The following is a 24133-nucleotide window of genomic DNA, read 5'->3' as shown; positions in this document are numbered from 1 at the left end:
CATGATGACGATCTGTTCCCTCATCCTGTCCCCTCTCCTCTGGGTTCCCACAGCCCGGAGCACCTGTCACTCTCTCCTTGTATTGCAGAGGTCTGTTTGCTGCCTCCCCCCTCCCCGAAAGAGAAGATGCTCCCAAGGCTGGGGCCAAGGCTGTCCCCTCCATTTCCCCATGCGCTGCAGTGGGCCTGCCTCTGAGCGGTGGTCTAAGGAGGGTGGGCTCCTGTCCCTCTCACCCTCCTGCTTCTCCTCCTCCCCTTCTCCTCTTCCCTGAGGCTCTCTGCACACACAAACCAGGGTCTGCCTTCCCCCCATTTCTTCCTTGATGCTGGTGCTGGTGGGGGCATCATTTACTCTAGGAGATGAAAAATGTCAGGCAGAGACTGAGATGTTGCAGGGTGTTTTATTAAAACCAGGTGAGTCACTGCCATACCTGAGAAGGCACACACATCGTTCCAGATACTCAAACGCTTCCCCAGCTGCTCCGCCCAGCCCAGATCTCCTCCTCATTGCAAAGGGACATTCTGCTGTCTTCAAGGGGCCAGTGATGAATCAGAAAACTGCCACTGTCAGGGGTACTTAATGGCTTGGATTTGGGGTAGTTACAGCCAGTTTGGAGGTTGGAAGAAGTTAGGTTGGGATTTAGAAGAAAGGACGATGAACTCCGACCCAAACCATGAAGAACACAGTGAGCCAAGGGCCACTCCTGGTTCCCAGGGTGATGACACTCCACAGGGAGGCCCATGGCGGGGCATGCGAAGCCAACTTCAACACCCCAGCCCCAGCCCCTCAGCTGCTCCTGCCCACCTCTACTAAACAAAGCAGACACTCAGAAGCGAACTCTACACGGCTACACGAGATCAGATCCCCGCCCTCTCTTGGACCCGGGGCCCAGGTGGGTGGGGTGGGGGCAGCAGGGGCCTAACCCTGGAAGCCCAGCTCCTTGTACTTGGCGGCCATGTCGTTCCGGAACAGTTCCAGGGCCTTGTTCATGGCCCCCTGGGCGTCGGCACCGAAGTCTCCGGGATGCTTGCTCTGCAGAACTTGAATGATGGATTCTGAGATCAACTGCAGGGAGGGTGAAGAGAGAAGGTGGTCACCGGGGTGGGACAAACCAGGAGCCAGATGGGGGCCAGGTCTCCTCCCACCTTCTCTTTATTCCAGGACCGTGTATTGAGCACTTTGTAGGCACCGGGTGAGAGTCTGTGTGATCTCCATGGATGAATCCCTTTGATCCCCACAGCCACTGTGGGATAGATACTACCACTGCCCTCGATTTACAGATGCAGAAACTGAGGCAAGAGGAGGTTGAATGGAAGCGGCATTTGGACCCAGGAGGGCCGGCTCCGGAGCCCACGCTCTTACCCACAGCCCCCTCCACTCCACCAGGATGTGGATTCCACTGAAGTCAGGTGAGAGCTCAGGGCACCACCCGCATGGGGGCAGCAGAAAAGAAGGGAAATGCTCAGATTTCATTATTGTATTCAGGATTTTGCAATCAGAAAGTCTAGAAAGGAACTATTTCTATTTGTGTGTGTGCAATTTTTGCATACTTAATGACTTGATACGGTTATTGTTTTAAAGTCCTTATTTTGGGAGCACAGCCTCCTATTTTTTGTACCAAGCGCAGAAACACTGGTGGGAGGGAAGTAGAGAGAGGAAGAGGACAGGCCTGAGACCCATGGCTGGCTCCCAGGATGGAGAATGTCTGCTATCAGCCTCAGCATTGCCATTTGCTTTAGTACCCACGGTCTCATTACCTGGATAACGGAGATGGGCATGGGAAAACGGAGATGTAGCATGGGGCTGCTTTAGGGACGGAAAGACTGGTGGATGTAAAACGCGGCTGTGCTTTCTCAACCGTTAACCAGATTTGATCCCAACCGCAGCCCTGGCCGGTGCACCAAGGAGTGTCATTGTACAGAGGAGACAAGTGGCCCGACGGAGGTCACACAGGAAGCGGAGAGCAGAGATGGATTTGTGCCCAGGAGGCTGTGGGCAGGTCACTGCCAAAGCTGGGAATGGAGGCAGTGGCTGAACCAAGGCTGGGTTTCTCGTTTTCTCAGGGCCCCAGGGTGCAAGTGACATAAAGCAGGGATAGTCGCGGGTGGGACATGCAAAGAGAGGCCTCAAGAAGCATCAACACCCCGTAAGCCCCTCCGCTTGGAAAGAGGAACAGCTCCACAAACACCTCCTCTTGGGCATCGAGGTGGACGCTTAACTTCACCTTCCATTTCATGAATGCCACAAAACAAAGTGGGGGCTTGGGGTGTCATGGAGCAAGCCCTGTCCTTAGAGAACTCGAGAGAACCAAGTTCCAGGGCCACCTATGCCCCGACCCCATGTGTGACTTCACCCACCCAGATGACCTGGTTGGACCCCCAGCTCAGACTTTTCTAGAGTCCATGGCAGAGCCACTCATATCTAGCAAACAGTGGAATGGGGCCACTGCATAATTGAGGAATGAAAACCCTCTCGGCACCCACCACCCTGTGCAGCCCCTCAGTCCCTCAGAGAGACGATCTGTCCACCAGTGAGGTGGAGACTGCCTTATGAACAGCGCAGAAAGACGGTCCACCGTGAGGGGGAAGAGCAGACACCCGGGCTCTGCCTTAATTTTTTGCAGAGCTTATGCATCAGATTAAGCATGTTCTAGGGAGACCTGGGTTCTAGCGGCCAACTGGTTGTGATATCTTGGCTGCATGGTTTTTTCTATCCAAGACTCAGCTTCTTCCTCTCTCGAGAGAGAACTCACTCATTGGAAGTGTATGGTGAACCAACCACATGACACTGGGGCACAGAAATGGTAGCCCCTCGGGAGCTGAGTGCCTGCTGGGAGACCACTGGGCAAAGAGACAAATTATAACACAGCCTGGCAGTGCTATGGCCGGGGATGAGGATAAAGTACCACAGTGCAGAGAGGCGCTGGCAGATGGAGAAGCTGAGGGCCTCGTGGGCCTGGGGCCCAAGTAGGGGATATGGCTTCACACTGGGCCTTAGTGGATGAACAGGGATTTGCAGAGAGAAGATGGGGAGGCAGGGATGGCCTCACGTGCAGGGCTGTCTGTTCACGCTGGTGATGTGGAGTCGTTGGGCAGGCAGAACTCTGCACAATTGCGGGGTGGGGTGCAAGGGTTGAGGCTAAAGAGGGGTGGTGGTGGTTGTCAAGCAAGAGGTGATATTGTGCCACAGTGGATTCGGAGCCTGGTTCCAGAGTACCATAGATCTGACTGTACCTCCTGGCTTATTAGCTGTGTGACCTTGGGCAAGCTACTTAACCCCTCTGAGCTCTCAGTTTCCAAACCAGTAAAATGGGGATGAGAAGGGTACGTGCCTGGGGCAGAGACTGCTAATTACCTCCACAATATCCATTTCCCCTTCTTCCTTGGTAACAGAACACTAGTTGTATTTGGAGGGGTAATAGACCACCTTTCCCAGCTTCCCATGCAGACAGGGTGGCTCCAGAACTAACTTCCAGCCAATGAGATGTAAATAAAATTGTTGGACAAGATTTCTGGGACTCCTTAAATTTCTCAAAAGAGAGCATTCCTCTCTTTCTCCTCCTTCCAGTTGGGGATATAGAAGAGGTGACTGGAGCTCTTGCAGCCGTTTTGGCCATGAGGCAACTTTGAGGATGGATACCATGTGCTAGGCATGGCAGCAAATGCTCACTGTGGCCCATCGCATTGCTGCACCAGACTTCCTGCTCTTTCTACCTTCGGGGCATGCACCTGTCCCTGCAGTCCTTCATCCCCAGCTCCCTCCTCTCCCCAGATCGCCTCCTCCCACCAGTTACAGACACACAACCTGAAGCCCAGGTTCCTGCCCCAACCCTGATCCACCCAACTTTCCAACCCATCTCAGGAGGTTCAAACCCATTGCTTGTGCTGGAAACCAAGGTCTTGTCTCTCCATCTGTGAAGATGCTGGAACCAGTAGAGCCAGGCTGCTGGCCACCCCAGCCCCAAATTGAGCCCCAGTCGCTGAGCTCCTGCCACGTAAGTCCTGCATGTACCAGACTCCCAGTGGCACAGGGGCTGGGGTTCTGTAGTAATGGAGACCTGCATTTGAATCTTGGCTCTGCTGTTATCCACCTCTGTGACCATGGACAAGCTGCTTAACCTCTGTGTGCCTCAGTTTCCCCATCTATCGAATGGATATGATAATGGTACCTACCCATGGAGAGGATGCCAATTTTGCACCCAATATCCCCTCTCCCGTTCCTCTCTGGTAATAAGATGTGAATTTGGCATGCTAAATTAAAAATGCTAAAAGTGTTCATTCTCAACGATCCCAGGAGAAAGGCAAAGTGGGTGGCAGTCCCCTTGACAAATGAGAAGCCTGGAGCACAGAGAGGAGTGGCATAGGACATCCCACAAGTTAGTGGCTGAGCTGGGACTGGAACCCAGATCCCATTGCCCCACCCCGAGGCCTTCCCCACATCCTCCCACCTGCCCAGGCTCTGCCTCCTACCTCCAGGTACTTCACGGGGATCTTGTGCTTGGTGGCATGCGACTGCGCCAGGGGCTTAATCTCCGCCTCGTGATGCCCCTTCTTCTTAAGGATGCCGCCCAGGGCAGTGAGCACGGTGGCGCCATGCTTCTTTAGGTCCTCAGATGCCTTCATCTCGTCCTCTGACTTCAGGTGCTTGAACTTGTCAAACTTCTCCAGAGTCTCAGGGTGACCCTTAAAGAGCCTGTGGGCACAGGGAAGGCTGGAGTCAGGCATGGGAGGTGCGGTGTGAGGTCTGGGGGCAGCCAGACTAGAGTTCAAGTTTAGTTCCCTGTCTTCCCAGCTGTGTGACCTTGGGCCATTTGCTTCACCTCTCTGTGCCTCAGCTTCCTCATACAAGGAATGGGGATAACTTGTCCCTACCTAAAGGATTAAGTGAGATAGTGTGTGCTATGTACCAACAGGGTGTCTGACACATAGTGAGTGTCATATAAATGCTTGCTATTGTTATTTTATTATCATTAGCATCTTCTTTACTATGAGGGGCAGGAAGGAAAAAAGCATCTCTGCATTGCTCGCTGGTTTCACTCCAATTTCCCCCAAGTTGCCTGAAGAGGAGATGGTTGAATGGCATTGTGGGTGGGCCAGGAACACTGAGGCTGAAGGACCCTGGACTAGCTGAGCACCTACTATGTGCCAGGGTCCATGATAGACTCAGTTTGCGTTTTCCTTTTGAGTCATTCATATTATTCCCATTTTACAGATGTGGAAACCGAGGTTCCAAGGCATAAAGTCACCAGCTCATTATTGCAGGGGTGCTGTCCAGAGAAGCCAGGCTATGAGGTCTCTGAGTGACCAAAACAGCAGTTCTAGTCCACGCTGTGACTATCTCTGCAACTTCCTGCCTAGCGATTGTCCTTCAGCTGCTTAAATAGCTCTAGCTACAGGAGGCTCACTCCTACGTGTGAGGACCATTCCACACCAGAACAATCCTCACACTCAGAAACCCGTTCTTGTTTTGAGCCCAAGCTGTGACTCTCTGAACCTCCCAGTCCCCTCACTGTGCAGACGATGAAGGATCTTGGTGGGAGCAACCCAACCCAGCCCTGAGACAGGCACCCACTCCTGCCAGGCACTCAGTGAGGTGCCCCAGGGGCCTCTGCTGGGACCCTGAGCACCCACCTCCAGCTTTAGATCTCGGTCCTTCCTGCTGTGAGCAGGTGGGTGCTGGTTAAAGGGAGTCAGACGTGCCCTCTGGGTAGGAGTGAGTTTCCGCCTTTCACTCATGGAAGACCACAGAGATTAGTGGCTTGCCCAAGGTCACGTGGCTGGCCAGCAGCAGAGCCCAGACCCAAACCCAAAATGAAACAGTTTCACAACTCCCACCCTTAGCCTCCCTTGTGCCACAGCCTGAAATGTTTGGCAGGGGCAACCCTGTCTGCTCAGGGTTCTCTCTCCTGTCTAACGGTTTCAGTTCCTTGCAAAGCTCCTCTTTTATGGTTTCCAGGCTCCATGACATCCTTGTAAAAGTGCACAGTATGTACTGTGGCCACACTCCAGTTTGCACCCTGAGCCACCACACCCAGAAGTTGTCACAAGGAAGCAACTGATCCCCGTAGTCTCTACCCCAGGGTTTTATGCGGAGGATATTTCACGACCAGGACGCTCAGCTCCTCAACCCGAGCATGAGTTCATGTTTTTTGTTTTTGTTTTTGTTTTTGTTTTCTTTTTTGAGATGGAGTCTTGCTCTGTTGCCCAGGCTGGAGTGCAATGGTGCAATCTCAGTTCACTGCAACCTTCACCTCCTGGGTTTGAGCAATTCTCATGCCTCAGCCTCCCAAGTAGCTGGGACTACAGGCGTGTGCCACTACGCCCGGCTAACTTTTTGTATTTTTTAGTAGAGATGGGGTTTTGCCACGTTGGCCAGGCTGGTCTCGAACTCGCAACCTCAGATGATCCGCCCGCCTCGGCCTCCCAAAGTGCTGAGATTATAGGGCGTGAGCCACCGCGCCCGATCACCTTTGTTTAACAAAGTGCACATTTGTGTGTGTCTCTGTGCACATATTCGAAGTTGGACCTAACAAGTTATTAGGCCCCCTTCCTGATGGGAGATCTGACTATTGATCAAATAGTAAGTGTGTGAGAATGGTGTTGAAAGTGTGTTTCTTTGGGTGATAAAATAATTGTGCGTTTGGAAGAGGGGGCTGGATTTGTTGATCTCAAAGTCCATCCTATCCCAGGATCCTAGATTCCTAATAGTGTGTCCTGTTGATAACATCAACAATTCACCTGCTCCAAGATCGCATGTGTCCTGACACAAGCGTGCAAACTGGGATGTGAGTCCAGCCCCAAACCCACTGGGCCACATAGACTCCCTTCCCCCACGTTGGGCATGGTCTGCCGCCATGCCCCAGGACGCTGTCCAAATCCTCGTGCGTCACTGACAGCTTGTCTCTGACACCTTTCATCCAAGGGTCCCTGAGCTCCTGACTATTATTATCTGGCGACAATGATCCTTGAACTCCCGCCTGACAGATGCAAGACCTGGCAGCACAGGCGATGGTCCGAGGTCAGGACGCTGAAAGGAGACTGTCTGGGGCAGAACAGGGCCAAGAATTTGGGACACAAGGCAGCTGGGGGTCTCAGACATTTTGGGACCTGCTCCTGCCCTCTGGTATCTAGGGAAGAGAACATGGGACTGACAGTTATGGAAGCTGAGTTCCGGTCCCAGTTCTGGCACCAATGTGCTCTGTGATGTTGAAGTCAGCCTCTCTGGATCTTGGCTCATCCATATGTAAACCAAAAGGATAGGTCTAGACCCGCCAATGCCTTACTCTCCAATCTCAGCACCAGACAGCCAGGGAGAGAGCTCGTATTTGCTTTACTAATATTTTTTTGAGAGAGGTTATCGCTCTGTTGCCCAGCCTGGAGTGCAATGGTGTGATCTCGGCTCACTGCAGCCTCGATCTCCTGGGCCCAAGGGATCCTCCTACCTCAGCCTCCCGAGTAGCTGGGACTACAGGCGCCCGCCACCACGCCCAGCTAATTTTGTTTATTTTTTGTAGAGAAGAAGTCTCACTATGTGGCCCAGGCTGGTCTCGAACTCCTGGACTCAAGCAATCCTCCCATCCTGCCTCCCAAAGTTCTGGGATTATAGGCCTGAGCCACCACACTCCGCCCCATATTTACTTTAAACAGCAGAGCAGAATTGAGCTAATTTGTTCCCGCCAGATCATTCCGGCACCACACAGCTGCCTGCCCTCCTGTGGGCCCAGGCCTTGCAGCCAGGAGCCCCCCAGGCAGCCACAGAAGGCCGTTCTCCTGGATTTGCCTGATAACAGCCACACGGAAGATGAACAGATGGAAACCCCTCAGCCTGTGGAAATGGACGGAAGGCGTTTTCTCTAGTATTTCCGAAAGCCCCGCTTGCCTGTGTTTCCAGCTTCAATCCTGCCGTCCGTGGGCCTGGTTCATCAGACAGATCTTCAGGCCAAGTCAGAGAGAAGGGAGGTCGTTTGCCTGCTGTTCTCTGAACTGAGGCCCAGTTGGGCACCCACATGGAACATGGAGCACACGCTCAGATCCATGAACACCCCTCTGGCTCTGCTAGAATAAAAGAACCAGAGTGTGGATGGCAGCCCATCTTGTGTGTGGCAAGGTCATGGGGCAGTATAGCATAGTGGTCAAGAGCAAGGATTCTGGGCTGGGCACATTGGGTCATGCTTGTAATCCCAGCACTTTGGGAGGCCAAGGCGGGCAGATCACCGGAGGTCAGGAGTTCGAGACCAGCCTGGCCAGCATGGCAAAACCCAGTCTCTACTAAAAATACAAAAATTAGCCAAGCATGGTGGCGTGTGCCTGTAATCCCAGCAAGACTCCATCTCAACGACAACAACAAAAAGGAGCAAGGATTCTGGATCCAAGCTGCCTGAATTTGAATTCCAGCTGCTCTCTTACTTGCTGTGTGACTTGGGGTAAGTTACTTAACCTCTCTGTTAAATGTGGTGATCATAATCATATCTACGTCATAAGATTGTTGTCAGGCTTCAGTGAGTGAAACACTTAACACAGAGCCCAGTAATCAGTATGTGCTGAATAAATGGTTGCTGTCTTTTTCCTCTCATCATCTCTACCATTGTCATCGCCATCACCCAGGAATTTGGGGGCCTGCCTGTGGCTGCCATTAACCAGTGCAGACTCTCAGGCCCAGTTCCTCCCTGTGATGAAAATCACCACCGGTGATTTTCAAACGTTTTATGACCTTGAAATCCTTTGTTCCAAAAAAAAAAAAAAAAAAAAAAGGCCAAAGTAAATAAAACAAAAAAAGGTTTGAGTAAGGAAAGGAAAAACTGGGGTGCGGAACCCACTTAGCAGCCCCCTCCTTCCGAAGCCCCACTCCTGGAGCCAGAATCTCCGAGTGACCTCCCAAGCTTCTGTGTTGTAGAATTTGATGTTCGTGTACTTGCAGTGAAGGCCTCAGTGTTTTACAGACTGGGCTTCGTGGAATTTGCCCTCTTTTACAATCAGAAGATTGGAGACATAACCTTTCAAGGTCAGTTAGAAAATCCAGAGTCAGTATCTAGAACAAAGCCAAGATGCCAACTCCCACGGGGACATTTGCAGTCCTGGGCGTGAGCCTTCTCCACCCTGCCCCCAGGGCGGCCATCCTCCCTGTACCCCAAACACTGAGAGGGCAGAACCAGTTGGCACAGTCTCTGCTTGTCCGACAGCCTAAGACGTGACAGGGCACCAGGCCTCTAGGACCTTTCAGGGGCCAGCAGCCCTAGGCATTATGTTTTATCCCTGGCCCCCAGCCCCTGGCAAACCTCCCTGAGCCTCCCTGATGATGCAGCACCCTGAGTCTCTTTCAAGACATGCGAGTCGACTGCCTTAGGTCTGGCAGCTCCCAAATCACCTTGGAAAGACCTCTGCTTTGCAAACTCTGGTCTCCTAACTCCACACCTGACTGTCCTACCTCCTCTCCAAAAGCAAAGGTGCATCATGGACTCAGAATTCTAGGGCAGGAGCGTGGGACGGGATCTCAGAGACCGTGGAAGACAATCCCACCGCTCAACCAACAGAGAAATAAGACCCAGAGGTAGAGAGACTGGTCCAAGATCACACGGCAAATCGGTGGCCCAGGAGTTGATGTCAATTTGTGTGTGTGTGTGTGTGTTGGTCGGGGGGGCACTCTATGCAATCCAGCAGGGCCTGTTGCAGCCAGATGACAGGGACAGGAGAAGAAAGACATAATGAACACACCATGTTGCCATTAGAGTCAATAGTAAACTCGACTGTCCTTCCTCAAGCATTTCTAGCACGGACCACTAAGGGCTCAAATTTTAGATAACGTAGCTTCTAGGATCAGCCATGCTCCCAAGGCAGACGGAAGCTGGAAATGGGTAAAGCCCAAGGGAGACCCAAAGGATGACAGAAGAGGAAAATTGGCTTTGGCTCACAAATAAGGAGAAATTAATCTGCAAATTAAAGTGCCAAAGACAATCCATTCACTTGTGGCAACCCCGGAGCCCACTTCCTTCCTCCCGGGGGCAGAAATGTTGATTCATAACCCATTAGACTTGTGACGGAACCAGCTCAGAAGGGTGAGGGAAGGGGCCAGGAGAAGAGAAGACCGTATCACCATTTGGGATGGAAGGCAACGAGGAGATGCACTTCTATGTACAAACCACAGCCATCCTCTACTTGCAAAACTCAGAATTTTGTTTTCTGTGGTGTATTCTGGAAGTCCTTGTGGTAGAAGACAGGATATACTTGGAGACCACATCATTCCGAGCTCTCAAACTGGAGACATACTCAACATCAAAGGTCACTAATGAACCTCTATCTTCTGTTCTCTCATTGCGATGCTTTGAAAGGTCCTTAGCCTGGGCTTCATCTGTAATAGCTACTAACATTTCTAGTACTCAGTATATGCCAGGAGCCAAGCCAGGCCTGTCGCATGCATTATCTTACTTAATTCTCACGTCCTCCAGGACGTAGATATTAGGATATCCCTTCACTGTACAGGAGAGGAAATTGAGGCTCCGAGAGGTTGAGCAGCTCACCAAAGGCCACCCAGCGGCTCAGTGGCAGAGCCAAGTCTAGAACCGGATCTGTCTCCCCTTGAAGACCATGTCTTAACCTTGACACTTTAAGAGCATTTAATGGGCTGTGACTCTGGAAATGTCCTCCCCTTCTCAGTCCCTTTTTGTCCTCATCCTGTAAGAGAAGTGGCTGTACAAAATCTCTCAGGGCCCTTGTTAACTCTGACTGTCTATAATTCTAAAATTCTTCCTGGTGGACTCTGAGCGTCCAAGGTTTGATTCTCAAGCTTCCTCCAGCTGCTGACATCAGCCTGAAATGGCTCCCTTTGCCTCTCCTGAGTCGAATCCCTAACACTTAAAAGCAAAGAAAAAGCAAGTGAGGGTTCTAACACCCTTAACTAATGCAGCCAACTGACCTACCCCAGTACAAACTTTCCATCTTGCCGCTGAACACCCTTGATCTTAGGGTGTGGGTGGCAGGGGCAATAGAATTTCTTCCTTTACCTGATGAGGACTTCCTGCCCGTGGCTTGGGATGTCAGCCTCCACCTTCCCCCAGACGTTCAGCACCAACTGCCATTCCCCGTCGCTGAGCCCCATGGCGCAGTCTGAAGAAGACAAAAAGAGCAAGTATGGGTTCACTGGGTGTCCTGGTCCCAACAGCTGGGGTTTGAGACCGCCTGGCCCCAGCGGCGTTTTTATACCTTCTGGGATGCTTGACAAAGATCCCTCAATGGCTCGCTCTCCCCCTCCCCTGCCCTCCTTCTCTTTCTCTCTCTCATCCAGGAAGGGTCTAATCTTTTCCTTTCTCTAGCCCTCACATGGGAAGCTATTTTAGGGCAGGTGCCATTGTGGCGAGGCAGGACAGTTCAGGCCACAGGGGGTGGAGTGGTTGTGTGTGTGGAAAGAAGGGGAGGAGGTTGGGCACCGTCTGGACTCTCATAACCGACAGAAAGGGCACCACGGATGCCGACGCCAGCAGCCTGAAACCCAACGCTCCCTACCATCAGCCCTCCCAAGAGGACCTGTCATGTTTCTAAGCTTGGCCACCAGGCGCCCCGGCTGGCCCCGGGACAGTCCTGGCCATTCGTAGCCTCTCACGCACCTTCTGCCCCTTTGCCAGAGACCCCTCACCCAGCCAGAAGTGACAGAAAGGAACCGAATGGTTTTGTGCTTATAGCCAGGTGGTCCCAGGCAAGTCCACAATCTCTTAGAGAACTCCTGGTTTCATGACCCTGCTCAAAGGTTTCCCTCTGAAAAGTTTTTCTTGACATATTCCTTCAAGACACAACTCATTGCTTCCTCCTTTCCTTTCTTTGTGTAGGTTCCTGTTGTATTGCCCAAGGGGCATCCTATTTCCCGGTTTTCATGCCAGCTTCTCTATTAGGATAATAGCAGCCAACACTCACAAGAGACTTTGCTGGGTGCCAGGCCCTGTCCCAAACACTTGGCATTTGGTAACTCATTTAATCCCCCCAAGACCTCCCTATGTGATAAGTACTGATATTATCCCCATTTAATTGAGAGGAAGTGGGGAAGCATCACAGATGCACAGCTAGTTGCTGGCAGAGCTGGGATTTGAATCCAGGAAGCCAGGGCCCCTTCTTTTCAGTTTTCAGGAGGGCAGGAACTCTGTTTTATTAGCCCATGTATCTCTTGGGCCTCACATGGTGCTGTGTGCCAAGTTTGAACTGAATAAATGTTTGTTGAGTAATCAGGTGGAAGGTCTTGCAAAGAAAGTGAGTGGAGGATGATTAGCCTTGTCTTACATCCATGCATCCTCCTTCCATCCATTCACTTATTCAACCATCTATCCATTTATCCATTTGTCCATCCAGTTACTCATCCATCCATCCGTCTGTCATCCCTTAATTCATCCATTCATCCATCCATCATCTCTTTGTCTATCCATCCATTCACTAATCTATCCACCCACTCATCCATCCATCATCCACCAATCCCTCCATCTACCCATCTATCCATCTGTTCATCCATCCATACATCAACTCATTCATCCACCCATCATCCCTCCATTCATCCATCCACCCATCCCCTCATTCATCCATTCATTATCCTTCTATTCATCATCCCTCCCTCCATCCATCTATCCATCCATCAGTCACCCATTCCTCCATCTATCTATTCCTCCATCCCTCCATTCATCCATCCACCCATCCCCTCATCATCCCTCCATTCATCATCCCTCCCTCCATCCATCCATCCCTCCATCTATCCATCTATCCATCTGTTCTTTCCTCCATCCATCCACCCATCCCCTCAACCATCCATTTATTATCCCTCCATTCATCATGACCCCTCCATCCATCTCTCCATCCATCCATCATTCATCCATGCCTCCATCTATCCATCTATCCATCTGTTCCTCCATCCATCCATCCATCTCACAGTGATAGAGCACCTATTGTGTCTCAGACACTGCTACATGTTGAGGATAACAAAATCAAATAAAACACATTCCTGTGTTCGAGGAACTCAGAGTCTCTTTAGGGAGATAACTAAGAGGAATGAAAATACTGTACAGTTTGTATAGTACTATGATCAAGGCAGGCACAGGCCTTTCCTTCCATCTGCATAGGACTTCACAGTTTACAAAGTGCCTCCCTGGCAAGATTGCGTCTAATCTTTACAACACCTCTGTGAGGTAGCGAGCACCACCCCACCTTACAGCTGTGGGAGACGAGATTTGGAAAGGATAAGCCAGTGTTTGGGCCATCCTGGCTCTGCACTGGATGTGTCAGTAACGACTGCCCCACCTACACAGCTTTTTGAAGATAACTGCCCTGCCCCACTCCTGCTGGGGTATAGGTGCGGCCAGTCATGTTCTGAGACACATGATTCTCCCCCAAACCTGCTGCCAGTCACAGCCAAGCTGAGAAAGCCATTGTCAGGGCTCCATCTGAAAAGTCAGCGTCTACTAGCTCTGCCAGTCAGATCCCGTCTTCAGAATGTGGACAGGGATGTTTGGTAAGAATTGGACAGATAGTAGGAAATGTAGCTAGAAAAAGATTTAAATTAAAAGAATCCCCGGCAGGGTGCGGTGGCTCAAGCCTGTAATCCCAGTACTTTGGGAGGCCGAGACGGGCGGATCACGAGGTCAGGAGATCGAGACCATCCTGGCTAACACAGTGAAACCCCGTCTCTACTAAAAAAATCACAAAAAACTAGTCAGGCATGGTGGCGGGCGCCTGTAGTCCCAGCTACTCGGGAGGCTGAGGCAGGAGAATGGTGTGAACCCGGGAGGCGAAGCTTGCAGTGAGCTGAGATCCGGCCACTGCACTCCAGCCTGGGCGAGACTCTGTCTCAAAAAAAAAAAAAAAAAAAAAAAGAATCCCCAAACTTGGAGTTCCCCAGTGCAACTCTGGGTCAGAACACCCTCTGTGCGGGTCTCTAAAGCCTAGCTGGTGACCGTTCTAGGATTGCCAGGAGCCACCACTCCCTGGAGGAGCCTGTGTCTCCACTCAATGAGTTCTGTGTACGGAGTCAGCTGACTCCTAATGACCAAAAGGGTCAGAGGCACCGGCTGCACATCTGGCGCCCCATTCCCTAGTGACCTTCCAGAAGTCAACCCCAAACGCTAGGCCAGCCGACCTCCAAAGGTCCATCTCTTTAGCAGTGGAAGAAGCAGTAACAAAATGAGTAGCTAAAAATGCCATGGGGGCCGGGTGCGGTGGCGCACACCTGTAATCCCAGCAATTTGGGAGGCCGAGGTGGGTGGATCACAAGGTCAAGAGATGACACTACCTGGGCTAATATGGTGAAACCCTGTCTCTACTAAAAATACAAAAATTAGCCGGGCGTGGTGGCATGCACCTGTAGTCCCAGCTATTTGGGAGGCTGAGGCAGGAGAATCGCTTGAACCCAGGAGGCAGAGGTTGCAGTGAGCCGAGATCGTGCCACTGCACTCCAGCCTGGCAACAGAGCAAGACTCCACCTCAAAAGACAAAAAAAAAAAAAAAAAAAAAAAAAGCCATGGGGATGCCAAAGGGGATCTCATTCATTCATTCAGTCAGTCATCTGTGTGTTCCTTTGTTCATTCATTCATTCAACAGGCCAGTACTGAGGCCCCAGTCTGTTCCAGGCTCAGCCTCAGAAGGAAAGACAATTCTGAGAGGGTCTGCCCCGGTCTCAGACTCTCTCAGCAGTTTGACCCTTATTGCTGGTCACTCGCTGGAGGTAAGAGAGTGGAGGACAGAAAGAAGGAGACGGGATTGAGCTGTGCCACACCTGACCCGGGGCCACCTGCCCGGTGCGCTGGGGAAGGCCGAGGGGCACATCCGAGACTGCTGGCGACTGAGACGCAGTGTGCGGTTTTCAAATGCTCTCTGGCCTGTGCCCTCCCAAGAGTGTCAACACCCCTGAGGGTGCGGGGCGGGGCAGGGCTGATTCCTACCCGAATCCCAGCTCTTCTCCCATCTCTGGCCTCCTGAGTTGTCTGGGGACAGCCTGAGCATTTAAAATCTCATCCACCCATTACTGATGCTGAAGTGTTTAATATGAAGCTATCACCCGCTTGGCAAGCGCCCCCATTAACTGGCGTGTTCATGGAAACCTGTAGCTTTGAAGTTGACAGACCTTTTAAGTTTTACCTTTTAAGCTAATGGGAAGGCACCGACATCTGTTTGTACTTACACATCTCTACAACAGAGCAGCGTTACCTCACAGTTGCTATGGCTACCTGGAGTCACCAGCTCTGTTTGGGGGCTATTATTATCCCTGTGACAGCCTTCATTATGGCCGGGGCAGAGAAGCTGCGGACACATGATAGGAAAGCCAGGCTGCCTTTGTGTGCAAAACTTTCTACAGCCTTACACGCTCATGCTACACACACATACACACGCACGAACGCAGGGCACATTAGTCTGATACCCAGTGGGGAAAAACTGGATCCCACCAAGTCAGACCTCCTCTTTTTCCCTTTCATATCACAGAATCCTTTGAATCCAAAACTGAGACTTGTAGAATCATCCTCAAGGCTCCCAATAATTAAAATTCTAGAGCGTCAAAGTCTTCAACTTTTCACCACCCGAGAAACTTGGGTTCTAGATTCCAGACTCAAAGAGAGCTAGAAGCAGAGAAATCTAGAGTTACAGGGCCATAGTAGCTTACGACTAAAAGAGGCCTTCAATGGTATTTTGTCCAATTTCCCACTAAACGTAGTTTTCCCTACAGATCATCATCTGGCATCTGCTTGAATACTCCTGGGAGCGGTGAGCTCACTACTTAAAGCTTTAAAAATCCTTTTTTATGTCGAACTAAAAGATGCCTCCATGTCACATGCACTTCCTTGTGGTGGCTCTGCCTGCTCCTTGGGGATATAGAGGCCCAGCTGAGTCTGCCTCACAAGAGAAGGAGCAGGCTCACCCAAGACTTTTCTTGTCCAGACTGAACATCCCAGGACTTCCCCTGAGCACCCTCCCCAGGCAAGGCAAGTCGGGGGCCTCAGTCTGGTGGAGAAAGACGGGCTCTGCCATCTTCAGTCTCCAGCCACTCTCACCTCTGGTCACATGCACACAAAAAAAATGCTATAGCAAAGGGGATTTCCCCACCCACCTGCACAGGTTGGAGCCCCTCAGGCAGCTGTGCACCTGGCCCACAATTTTTATGGTCAGAAAATCCAATCTAGGTGACCTAGGAATTTGCTAGCCCTTGGGCAGCTGACAATTCCCTTTGGTAAATCTGGGCTTAAGACACCACCAAGGGAGATCAAAGATGTGGCAAGAAGGAGAACTCTGGCTCCTCAAAGCCAGGAGTCCCCGCGATCTTCACTACTCTCTTCCTCCTCCTTCTGGGAATCAACCTTTGGAGGCCAGTCTGGGCAGTGCCTCCCCCCTGCCAGCAGGCCCTCCCTCCCCACCCCTAGCTTAGCTTGTGCCTCCCTGGCAGAGTCTACCCTCCTGGACCAGCGCCAGGCCAGGACTCAGAGCAGGGCTGAGGCCTGGGAGTTGCAGGACCTGCTCAAGGCCCTTGATGGGGCAGCAGGACCCCCAAGCTTGCTCCAGACTCCCAGGAACCCACCTCCCAGGGCTGCCCCTCTCCAGCCCCTCAGCATCCGTCATACTGACCACAGCTCCCCTTCTCCCCAGCTGTCCTCGCAGAGCTTCCAGCCAAGCGGCCAGGGCTGGGGGTGGGGAGAGGTGTCTTATAGCAGCCGGGGAGAGGCACAGGGAACTAAAAATACAGTTTACATGGCAAGGCTCCTCCTCTCCCTGCAGGCCCAGAGGGGCTTATTGGAGGAGGGCTGGCAAGGACCTAACACCCTAATCCCCCAGTCAACAGGTGTGGCCTGGGACACCGATCTGCCTCCCTCCCCGCTCCCCGGCCTTGGAAGCTCGGAGTGGCTCCTCCAGCTCCACCATCCACCTGTCACCTGGACAGAGACCAGCCCCACCTCCACAGTCACCTAACCCCACATCCACCCATCCTCCCCTTTCTTCAAGGCCCATTGCATAGGAACAGCTCCCCTGCCAGGACTCCTCCTACCCCGCTCTACCCATTCCCAGCAGATGTGCCCCCTTCCCCTACCCTGTGAGTGCCTCAGAGGCAGGAATATAAAAGCCACAAACTCATATTGTACTTAGTGCACACCAGGGGCACCCCTCCTCCCAGCAGCCCTATCTTTTGCGGGAGACACTTTTACAAGCCTCACTTCACACTTGAGAAAACTGAGGCACAGAGAAGGTAAGTTACTTTCCCAGAGTCACACAGCTAGGAAATACCAAGCCCAAGATTGGAACCCAGGCAGTCTGACTTCAGGGTCTCTGCTTCATGGCTAAGAACTGGTCTAATTTGGGGTCCTTCCCCCTCACTCTCTCACCTGCTCTACGTGAGAGACCAGGTGAGAGACCAGCAAAGGACCAAGCCAACATGCTCTTCAATTGTTTATTTTTGCATTGAGTCTGTCCAGGATCTTGGCTTGCTAGAGCCAAAGGCAAAGACAGTCGGTGACCTTGCCCCAGGGGCTGACAATGGGGGCCCTACTGCCATCTAGTGGCAACAAGGAGAAAAGCCTGCACCTCTGCCCTGCCCCTTCCATCTGGGCTCTCTGTTTCTTAGTCCCTCAACCCAGCCAGCAGGGAACGGTCTTCAGTCTCTATATTCGATATATTCATGGCGCCTTGCTTAGAAGACCACGGATGACTTGCCAAATTATTAGAAGATGAATTGTGATCTTTTAATATTGTGATCCAGGAAAAGTGGCATAACTTTCCAAGGACGCTTTTTAAAAAATCTGTAAAATGGGAATTTTGAAAAGAATAACCTAGCTCAAATGTCACTATGAGAATTGAAAAAGGGAGCACTGGCCAGGCACGGTGGCTCACGCCTGAAATCCCAGCACTTTGGGAGGCCGAGGAGGGAGGACCACATGAGGTCAGGAGTTCAAGGCCAGCCTGGTGAAACCCTGTCTCTACTAAAAATATAAAAATTAGCCAGGCGTGGTGGTGCATGCCTGTAGTCTCAGCTACTCGGGAGGCTGAGGCTGGAGAATCGCTTGAGCCCAGAAGGCAGAGGTTGCAGTGAGCCGAGATCACACCACTGCACTCCAGCCTGGGCGACAGAGTGAGACCCTGTCTCAAAATAATAATAATAATAATAAATAAATAAAATGAAGAAAAAGGGAGCACTGAATGTGGTGGATACACAGTAATAAAAGAAAAACTTCAGCTAAATTAAATGTAAAGGAGTTTAACGGAGCAATGAACGATTTGCGAGCGGGGCAGCCTCCTGAGCCAGAGTAGGCTTGGAGACTCCACAGCTAAGTGGTGGAAGATTTATGGACAGAAAAAGGAAAGTGACATACGGAAAACAGAATTGAGGTACAGAAACAGCTGGATTGGTTACAGGTTGGCATTTCCCTTATCTGAACACGGTTCGAACGGTTGGCTACATTTGATTGGCCAAAATGCGGTGATTGGCACAGTGTAGGCTATAGTCTGTCTATATAACTCCACTTGATATAGTTCATGATGTACAGAAAAACCTGTAGGCCTAACTTCAATATGTAAGGAGGCAGCTAGAGGTTAAACTTTTTTGACAACAGTAAGTGCTCAATAATTGCTCACTGTGATATAAGCTATCCATGGTCCTTGCTCTCAAGAGACTCAAAGTCTAGTGGCGGAGATACCTCAGTGGGATCTGGAATGCAGCAGAGATCTCAGCAAAGGCTTTGGAGGGGTGAGAAGGCAGCGCCTAGGCCTGTGAGGTGAAGGCCTTTAAGGGATCAATAGGAGTTTGTTCAGGTTGGCCTGGATGTGAACGTATGAGGGAGCGTTCTGCAGAGTGTTCTAAGCAGAGGTACCAAACAGTGCTGCAAAAGCCTGCCGGAGACGCGTGGGGCAAGGGGGGCTGTGAGAGGCGACACCCACTGGGAAGAACTTTATGTGCCAGGCTCAGGTGATGCCTGAGCAGCGTTTTGAAGGATCAATAGGAGCTTGTTAGGAGCGAAGTGAGGAAGGGATAATTCCAAGCACAAGGACCAAGGCAAGGACTTGGGAGCTCAGAACGGACAGTCACGTTCCACAGCACTCATGCTCACCTGGTGTGTGCCAGGCTCTGTGCTGGGCTCTGGGGGGACCAAGGTAACACTGACTGGCCTCTGAGCATTGAGAGGTGGTAGGAGGGAAGGATGTGTGACCTAATGTTGTTAGCACTTTCTGATATGGGCAATAATCAAGGCCATTCAGCATAGGGCTAAAGGCTTTGGAATGAGACTCCTGGACTTGGCGCTTGACCCTACCATGCACTCCTTTTGTGATCCATGAAAAGTGTCATAACTTTCCAAGGTCTATGCTTTTGTTATCTATAAAGTGGAGATTTTGAAAAGAATAACCTATCTTAAATATCATCGTGAGGATTAAAAGATGGAGCACCCAGCATGGTGCCTGATACACAGTAAGTGCTCAATAATTGCACACTGTGCTATAAGGTACAGAGAAACATGGAGGAGGGAAACACTAATTCCACCAAGGAATTAACATGTAACTGAGAAGGTGGTGTCCGAGCAAGGTTTTGAAGGATCAATAGGAGTTTGTTAGGAGCAAAGTGAGGAAAAGACTTTCCAAGTACAAGGATCAAAACATTCAAGGACATAGAAGTTGGTGTGTTAGGACTAGGTTTGGTTGTTGGTAACAGAAAATTCGAAATAACATGGCTTCAACAAGAGAGTATTAACTTCTCTTTCATATAGAAGTCTAGAGATAGGGGATTCAAAGCTGACAGAGCACACCACAGTCTCACGGACCCAGCTTCAATCTACCTTAGTGCTCTGTCATAAGACCACTAAGCAGCCATCTTGGATCACGAGGTGAAGGTCATATGTGTAACACATGACCTTCACATATGTTACACATATGACCTTCACCTCCTGATCCAAGATGGCTGCTTGAGCTCCAGCCATTGTGCCCTCATTCCAACCAGCAGGAAGGAGAAAGGGGTGTAGAAGGTTGTGCCCCTATCTTAAAGAACACTTTCCAGAAGTTGTAATTAATACTTGATCTTACTGCACATCCAATGGCCATACCTCACTGCAGAGGAGGCTGGGATATGTAGTCTTTATTTCCACCTGGCCATATCACCAGATAAAAATTGGAGTTTCTGTTACTTAGAAAGAAGTGGGGAAAGTATATTAGATGAAAATGAGCGATTCTATCATAGGAGACATAAAATAGCATGCTATGCAGGATGTATAAATATTTTGGTGTTTCTGTGGTGGAAAAAATGAAGGCGAGAGTGATGATTAGAGAAATAAACAGAGGCCAGGCGTGGACAGCCACGGGAGCCACAGACGTGTGGGCGTGTCCCCAGGGAGAGCCATAGGAGGGTTTCCGAGCAAGGGAGGGCCATGGTCTGATTTGCTGTCCTAGAAACATCACACTAACTGTGGATGTGATTAACATAATGGAGGGGACACATCTGGAGCCAGGAGACATTTCTCCCTAACATTTTATTATAAAATTTTTTGGCCGGGCGCGGTGGCTCAAGCCTGTAATCCCAGCACTTTGGGAGGCCGAGACGGGCAGATCACGAGGTCACAAGATCAAGACCATCCTGGCTAACACGGTGAAACCCCGTCTCTACTAAAAAATACAAAAAACTAGCCAGGCGAGGTGGCGGGCGCCTGTAGTCCCAGCTACTCGGGAGGCTGAGGCAGGAGAATGGCGTGAACCCGGGAGGCGGAGCTTGCAGTGAGCTGAGATCCTGCCACTACACTCCAGCCTGGGCGACAGAGCGAGACTCCATCTCAAAAAAAAAAAAAAAAAAAAAATTTTCATACATGCAGCAAAGTGGGAAGAATTTCACACTGAACACCACCTCAACTCTACCACTGGCATTTTACTAAATGAATTTAGTCACGTCTATCTCTCCCTCTACGCACCCATCCATTCTTCTTCTTCGTGGTATTTTAAATTGCAGACATCTATCCGCTTCCCTGCAGAAACTCCACAATGCATGACATGAACAAGAGTTCAGTATTTCTCTGCATTTTTTTCTTTTGCTGTAAGATGTAAAATTTACATTTAATTGCACGCATCTTAAATATACATTTGCTGAGATTTGACAACTACACACACTTACGTAGCTCAAACTGTATCAAGTTATAGAACATTGTCATCCCCCCAAGTTCCTGCACGCCCCTCCCCAGTCAATCCTGGCCCCCACTTACCTGCCGGAGACAACCACTGTCCTGATTTTTGTTTTGTTTTGTTTTTGAGGCGGAGTCTCAATCTGTCCCCCAGGCTGGAGTACAGTGGTGTGATCTCGGCTCACTGCAGCCTCCGCCTCCCGGGTTCAAGCAATTCTCCTGCCTCAGCCTCCCTAGTAGCTGGGACTACAGATGCATACCACCACACCCAGGCTAATTTTTTTTTTTTTTTATGTTTAATAGAGATGGGGTTTCGTCAAGTTGGCCAGGCTGGTCTCAAACTCCTGACCTCAGCTGATCCACCCGCCTCGGCCTCCCAAAGTGCTGGGATTACAGGCATGAGCCACTGAACCTGGCTCTGATTTCTTTTAAAACCACAGATTGGTTTGGGGAAGGCAGACATTTGAAGGCCTGTTGGGGGGCCATGTACTGAGTGAGTGGGGTTGGGAGCTGCGGGAGAGGCAGGGGAGAGGGAGGGAGGATTTCCAGGGCTTCCTGGCAGGTTGAACTTGGAGGCTGGAGAGAGTCGGTTAACCAGAGTGCCCGTCATCTGCTGCCAGGAGTTGAGTTTCTAGCTGAGTGACCGGGCAGATGGTGGCGCCATTTACTAAGGTGGGGTATCCAAGAGGAGGAGGGGCTGGGCGTGGGTGCAGACCCGTTTCCTTTGGGACACGTAGCATCGGGCGTTCAAGGGGCATGTGCCTGGCAGTTGTAGGGATACAAACGCATCCCCAAGGCAGCTTCTTTCTTTCGACCCCAGTGGAGGTGTGAGCTGTCCTCTGGTGAGGTAGTGCCAGGGAGCGGTCGCCAGGTTTGTCCACCTGCTTCCTGGCCAGCCGGCACCAGCGTCTATTGGGCTCCCTTCACCAGGAAGGGGAGGTGCTCTCCTTGGTCTACCCTGAAGGCTGCACGAGGGGCATAGAGAGGGCACGGGTGTGGTTACTTCTGGGTTGCAGGACACGGGAGAGGAGACCTTACTCCTTAGGGGAAGCTGGGGAGCGCAGGGGCCTGTCTGGGCAGTCTCTAGGCCAGGTACTCTCCTTCCTTCTTCCCTCCCCAGCATCCTGCAGCCACACACATTCCCTCTCCCCAGGCACCGCCCATCCCTATCCCAACACCTCCCCCATTCCCTTGAAAAACAGTCAAACCCGGGCTCCCCCAGGAAGGAGGCATCAGCGTCAGCCCAGGGAGGGGGCAGGAGAAGCAGGGAGGAAAAATGAAACCACAGTCACCCTAGGCTGCGGCTGGTTTTCGCCGTTCTCTCTCAAATCAAACACAACCCACTGCAGAGTCATTTCTTCTTTAAAAGCCCATTTGTGGCTCATGCCTGTAATCCCAGCACTTTGGGAGGCCGAGGTGGGTGGATCACAAGGTCAGGAGATTGAAATCATCCTGGCTAACACGGTGAAACCCCATCTCTACTAAAACTACAAAAAACAAAAAAATTAGCCAGGCGTGGTGGCGAGCACCTATAGTCTCAGCTACTCGGGAGGCTGAGGCAGGAGAATTGCTTGAACCTGGAAGGCGGAGTTTGCAGTGAGCCGAGATCGCGCCACTGCACTCCAGTCTGGGCAACAGAGCCATTCTCTGTCTCAAAAAAAAAAAAAAAAAAAAAAAAAAAAAGCCCATTTGGTCCTCGGGAGCTATTCCTATTTTTCCCATTTGTGTGACTGGGACTCATTTCTTGGGAATCAATGCCCCATCCTTATTCTGCTAAGACAGGATTGGGTTCCCTTTCCAGAGTTGCATCACAAAACATCCTGAATTTATCTGGCAATTTGGAGAAGCCTCAGTTTACCCCATCGGGCACAGGGTTACAGCCTAAGCTATGGGAAGTGTCAGCATCCAGGAGGCAGCAGACTTCACCTGGGGAGACTGTGAGGGAGGAAGAGAAGGACCCTTGCGGGGGTCAGCAGCATTTCAGAATTGGGAAGAGGAAGAGGAGGTGGGGAAGAAAACTTCCTAGAGGGGACGACAGGGTCAGGCCTGCATATGGAGGGTGGATGAGAGGGAAGCCTCATGGGAGATGAGGAGGACTACTAAGGGTTTCTTATGTACCAGGCTTGGTTGAGGACAGAAATACAAATATGGCTGTCTACACTGGTGTGTTAGCATACTAGTGGCTGTAACAAACAGCCCCTAAATCTCATGATGTCCTTAACCGTGACTCAAAAGATTTAGTTCTCATTTACCTCCCAGTCCAATGCAACTTGAGAACAGGGCTCTCCTACACCCAGTGGTTCAGGCACTCAGGCTCCCTCCTCAAGGACTTCCAAGACCCCCATCCCTCTGCATCCAGTAGGCAAACCACTGGAGAAAGAAATGAGGGTGGGCCGGGCATGGTAGCTCAAGCCTGAAATCCCAGCACTTTGGGAGGCAGAGGTGGGTGGATCACCTGAAGTCAGGAGTTCGAGACCAACCTGGCCAACATGGTGAAACCCTGTCTCTACTATAAATACAAAAATAAGCCTGACATGGTGGTGGGCGCCTGTAATCCCAGCTACTAGGGAGGTTGAGGCAGGAGAATCACTTGAACCCGGGAGGTGGAGGTTGCAATGAGCCGAGATCATGCCATTGCACTCCAGCCTGGGTGACAAGAGCAAAACTCCATCTCAAAAAAAAAAAAAAAAAAAGAGGGGGAGTGGAGGATCTTTTAGGAGGTATGCCTGAAAGTGGTGCTCATTGATTCTGCCCAAATTCCATTAGCCAGATCACAGCCTCAGGCACCGCTTACTTGGAGGGAGTTGTGGGAATAAGGTTTCTCTGTGTGCCCAGGAGGAAATGAAACAGGGCTTGGTGACTGTACAGCATTGCCTGCCCAGTCACTGCCCAAGATAATAATAATAATCTAGTGGAAATATGAGAAAGGGAAGCTGACAATAATATTTATATAAAGAATGCACCCTAATACTCCACACAGCTCATCATAGGTGCTCAATACTTTTTCAAGTGAGTGTTTTATCACCACTGATCAAATACACA

At 51.0% G+C, this 24133-nt stretch overlaps 1 protein-coding gene across 3 annotated transcripts in view; it reads right to left on the bottom strand.

Annotated features, from left to right (window-relative positions):
* Window positions 1-381: 381 nt before the first annotated feature.
* The window catches only part of MB (myoglobin), a 26256-nt gene continuing 2504 nt past the window's right edge, over window positions 382-24133 (bottom strand). Inside the window, exons 1-4 of one of the 3 annotated variants that reach the window (XM_025398156.1) lie at window positions 16575-16682; window positions 10997-11099; window positions 4470-4692; window positions 382-1065 (exon numbers count right to left, since the gene is read on the bottom strand). In XM_025398156.1, coding sequence (XP_025253941.1) covers window positions 919-1065; window positions 4470-4692; window positions 10997-11091 — 465 coding nt within the window. In that variant the 5' untranslated portion in view covers window positions 11092-11099; window positions 16575-16682 and the 3' untranslated portion in view covers window positions 382-918. Of the gene's footprint in view, window positions 1066-4469; window positions 4693-10996; window positions 11100-11195; window positions 11420-16574; window positions 16683-24133 lie in introns of those variants that run through there. The other 2 variants (XM_025398155.1, XM_025398154.1) reach the window with 2 other exon arrangements.

The sequence above is a fragment of the Theropithecus gelada genome, chromosome 10 (assembly GCF_003255815.1).
Source record: "Theropithecus gelada isolate Dixy chromosome 10, Tgel_1.0, whole genome shotgun sequence".
NCBI lineage: Eukaryota > Metazoa > Chordata > Mammalia > Primates > Cercopithecidae > Theropithecus > Theropithecus gelada.
Note: the sequence above shows the minus strand (reverse complement) of the source record. Positions and strands in the feature narration are given on the sequence as shown.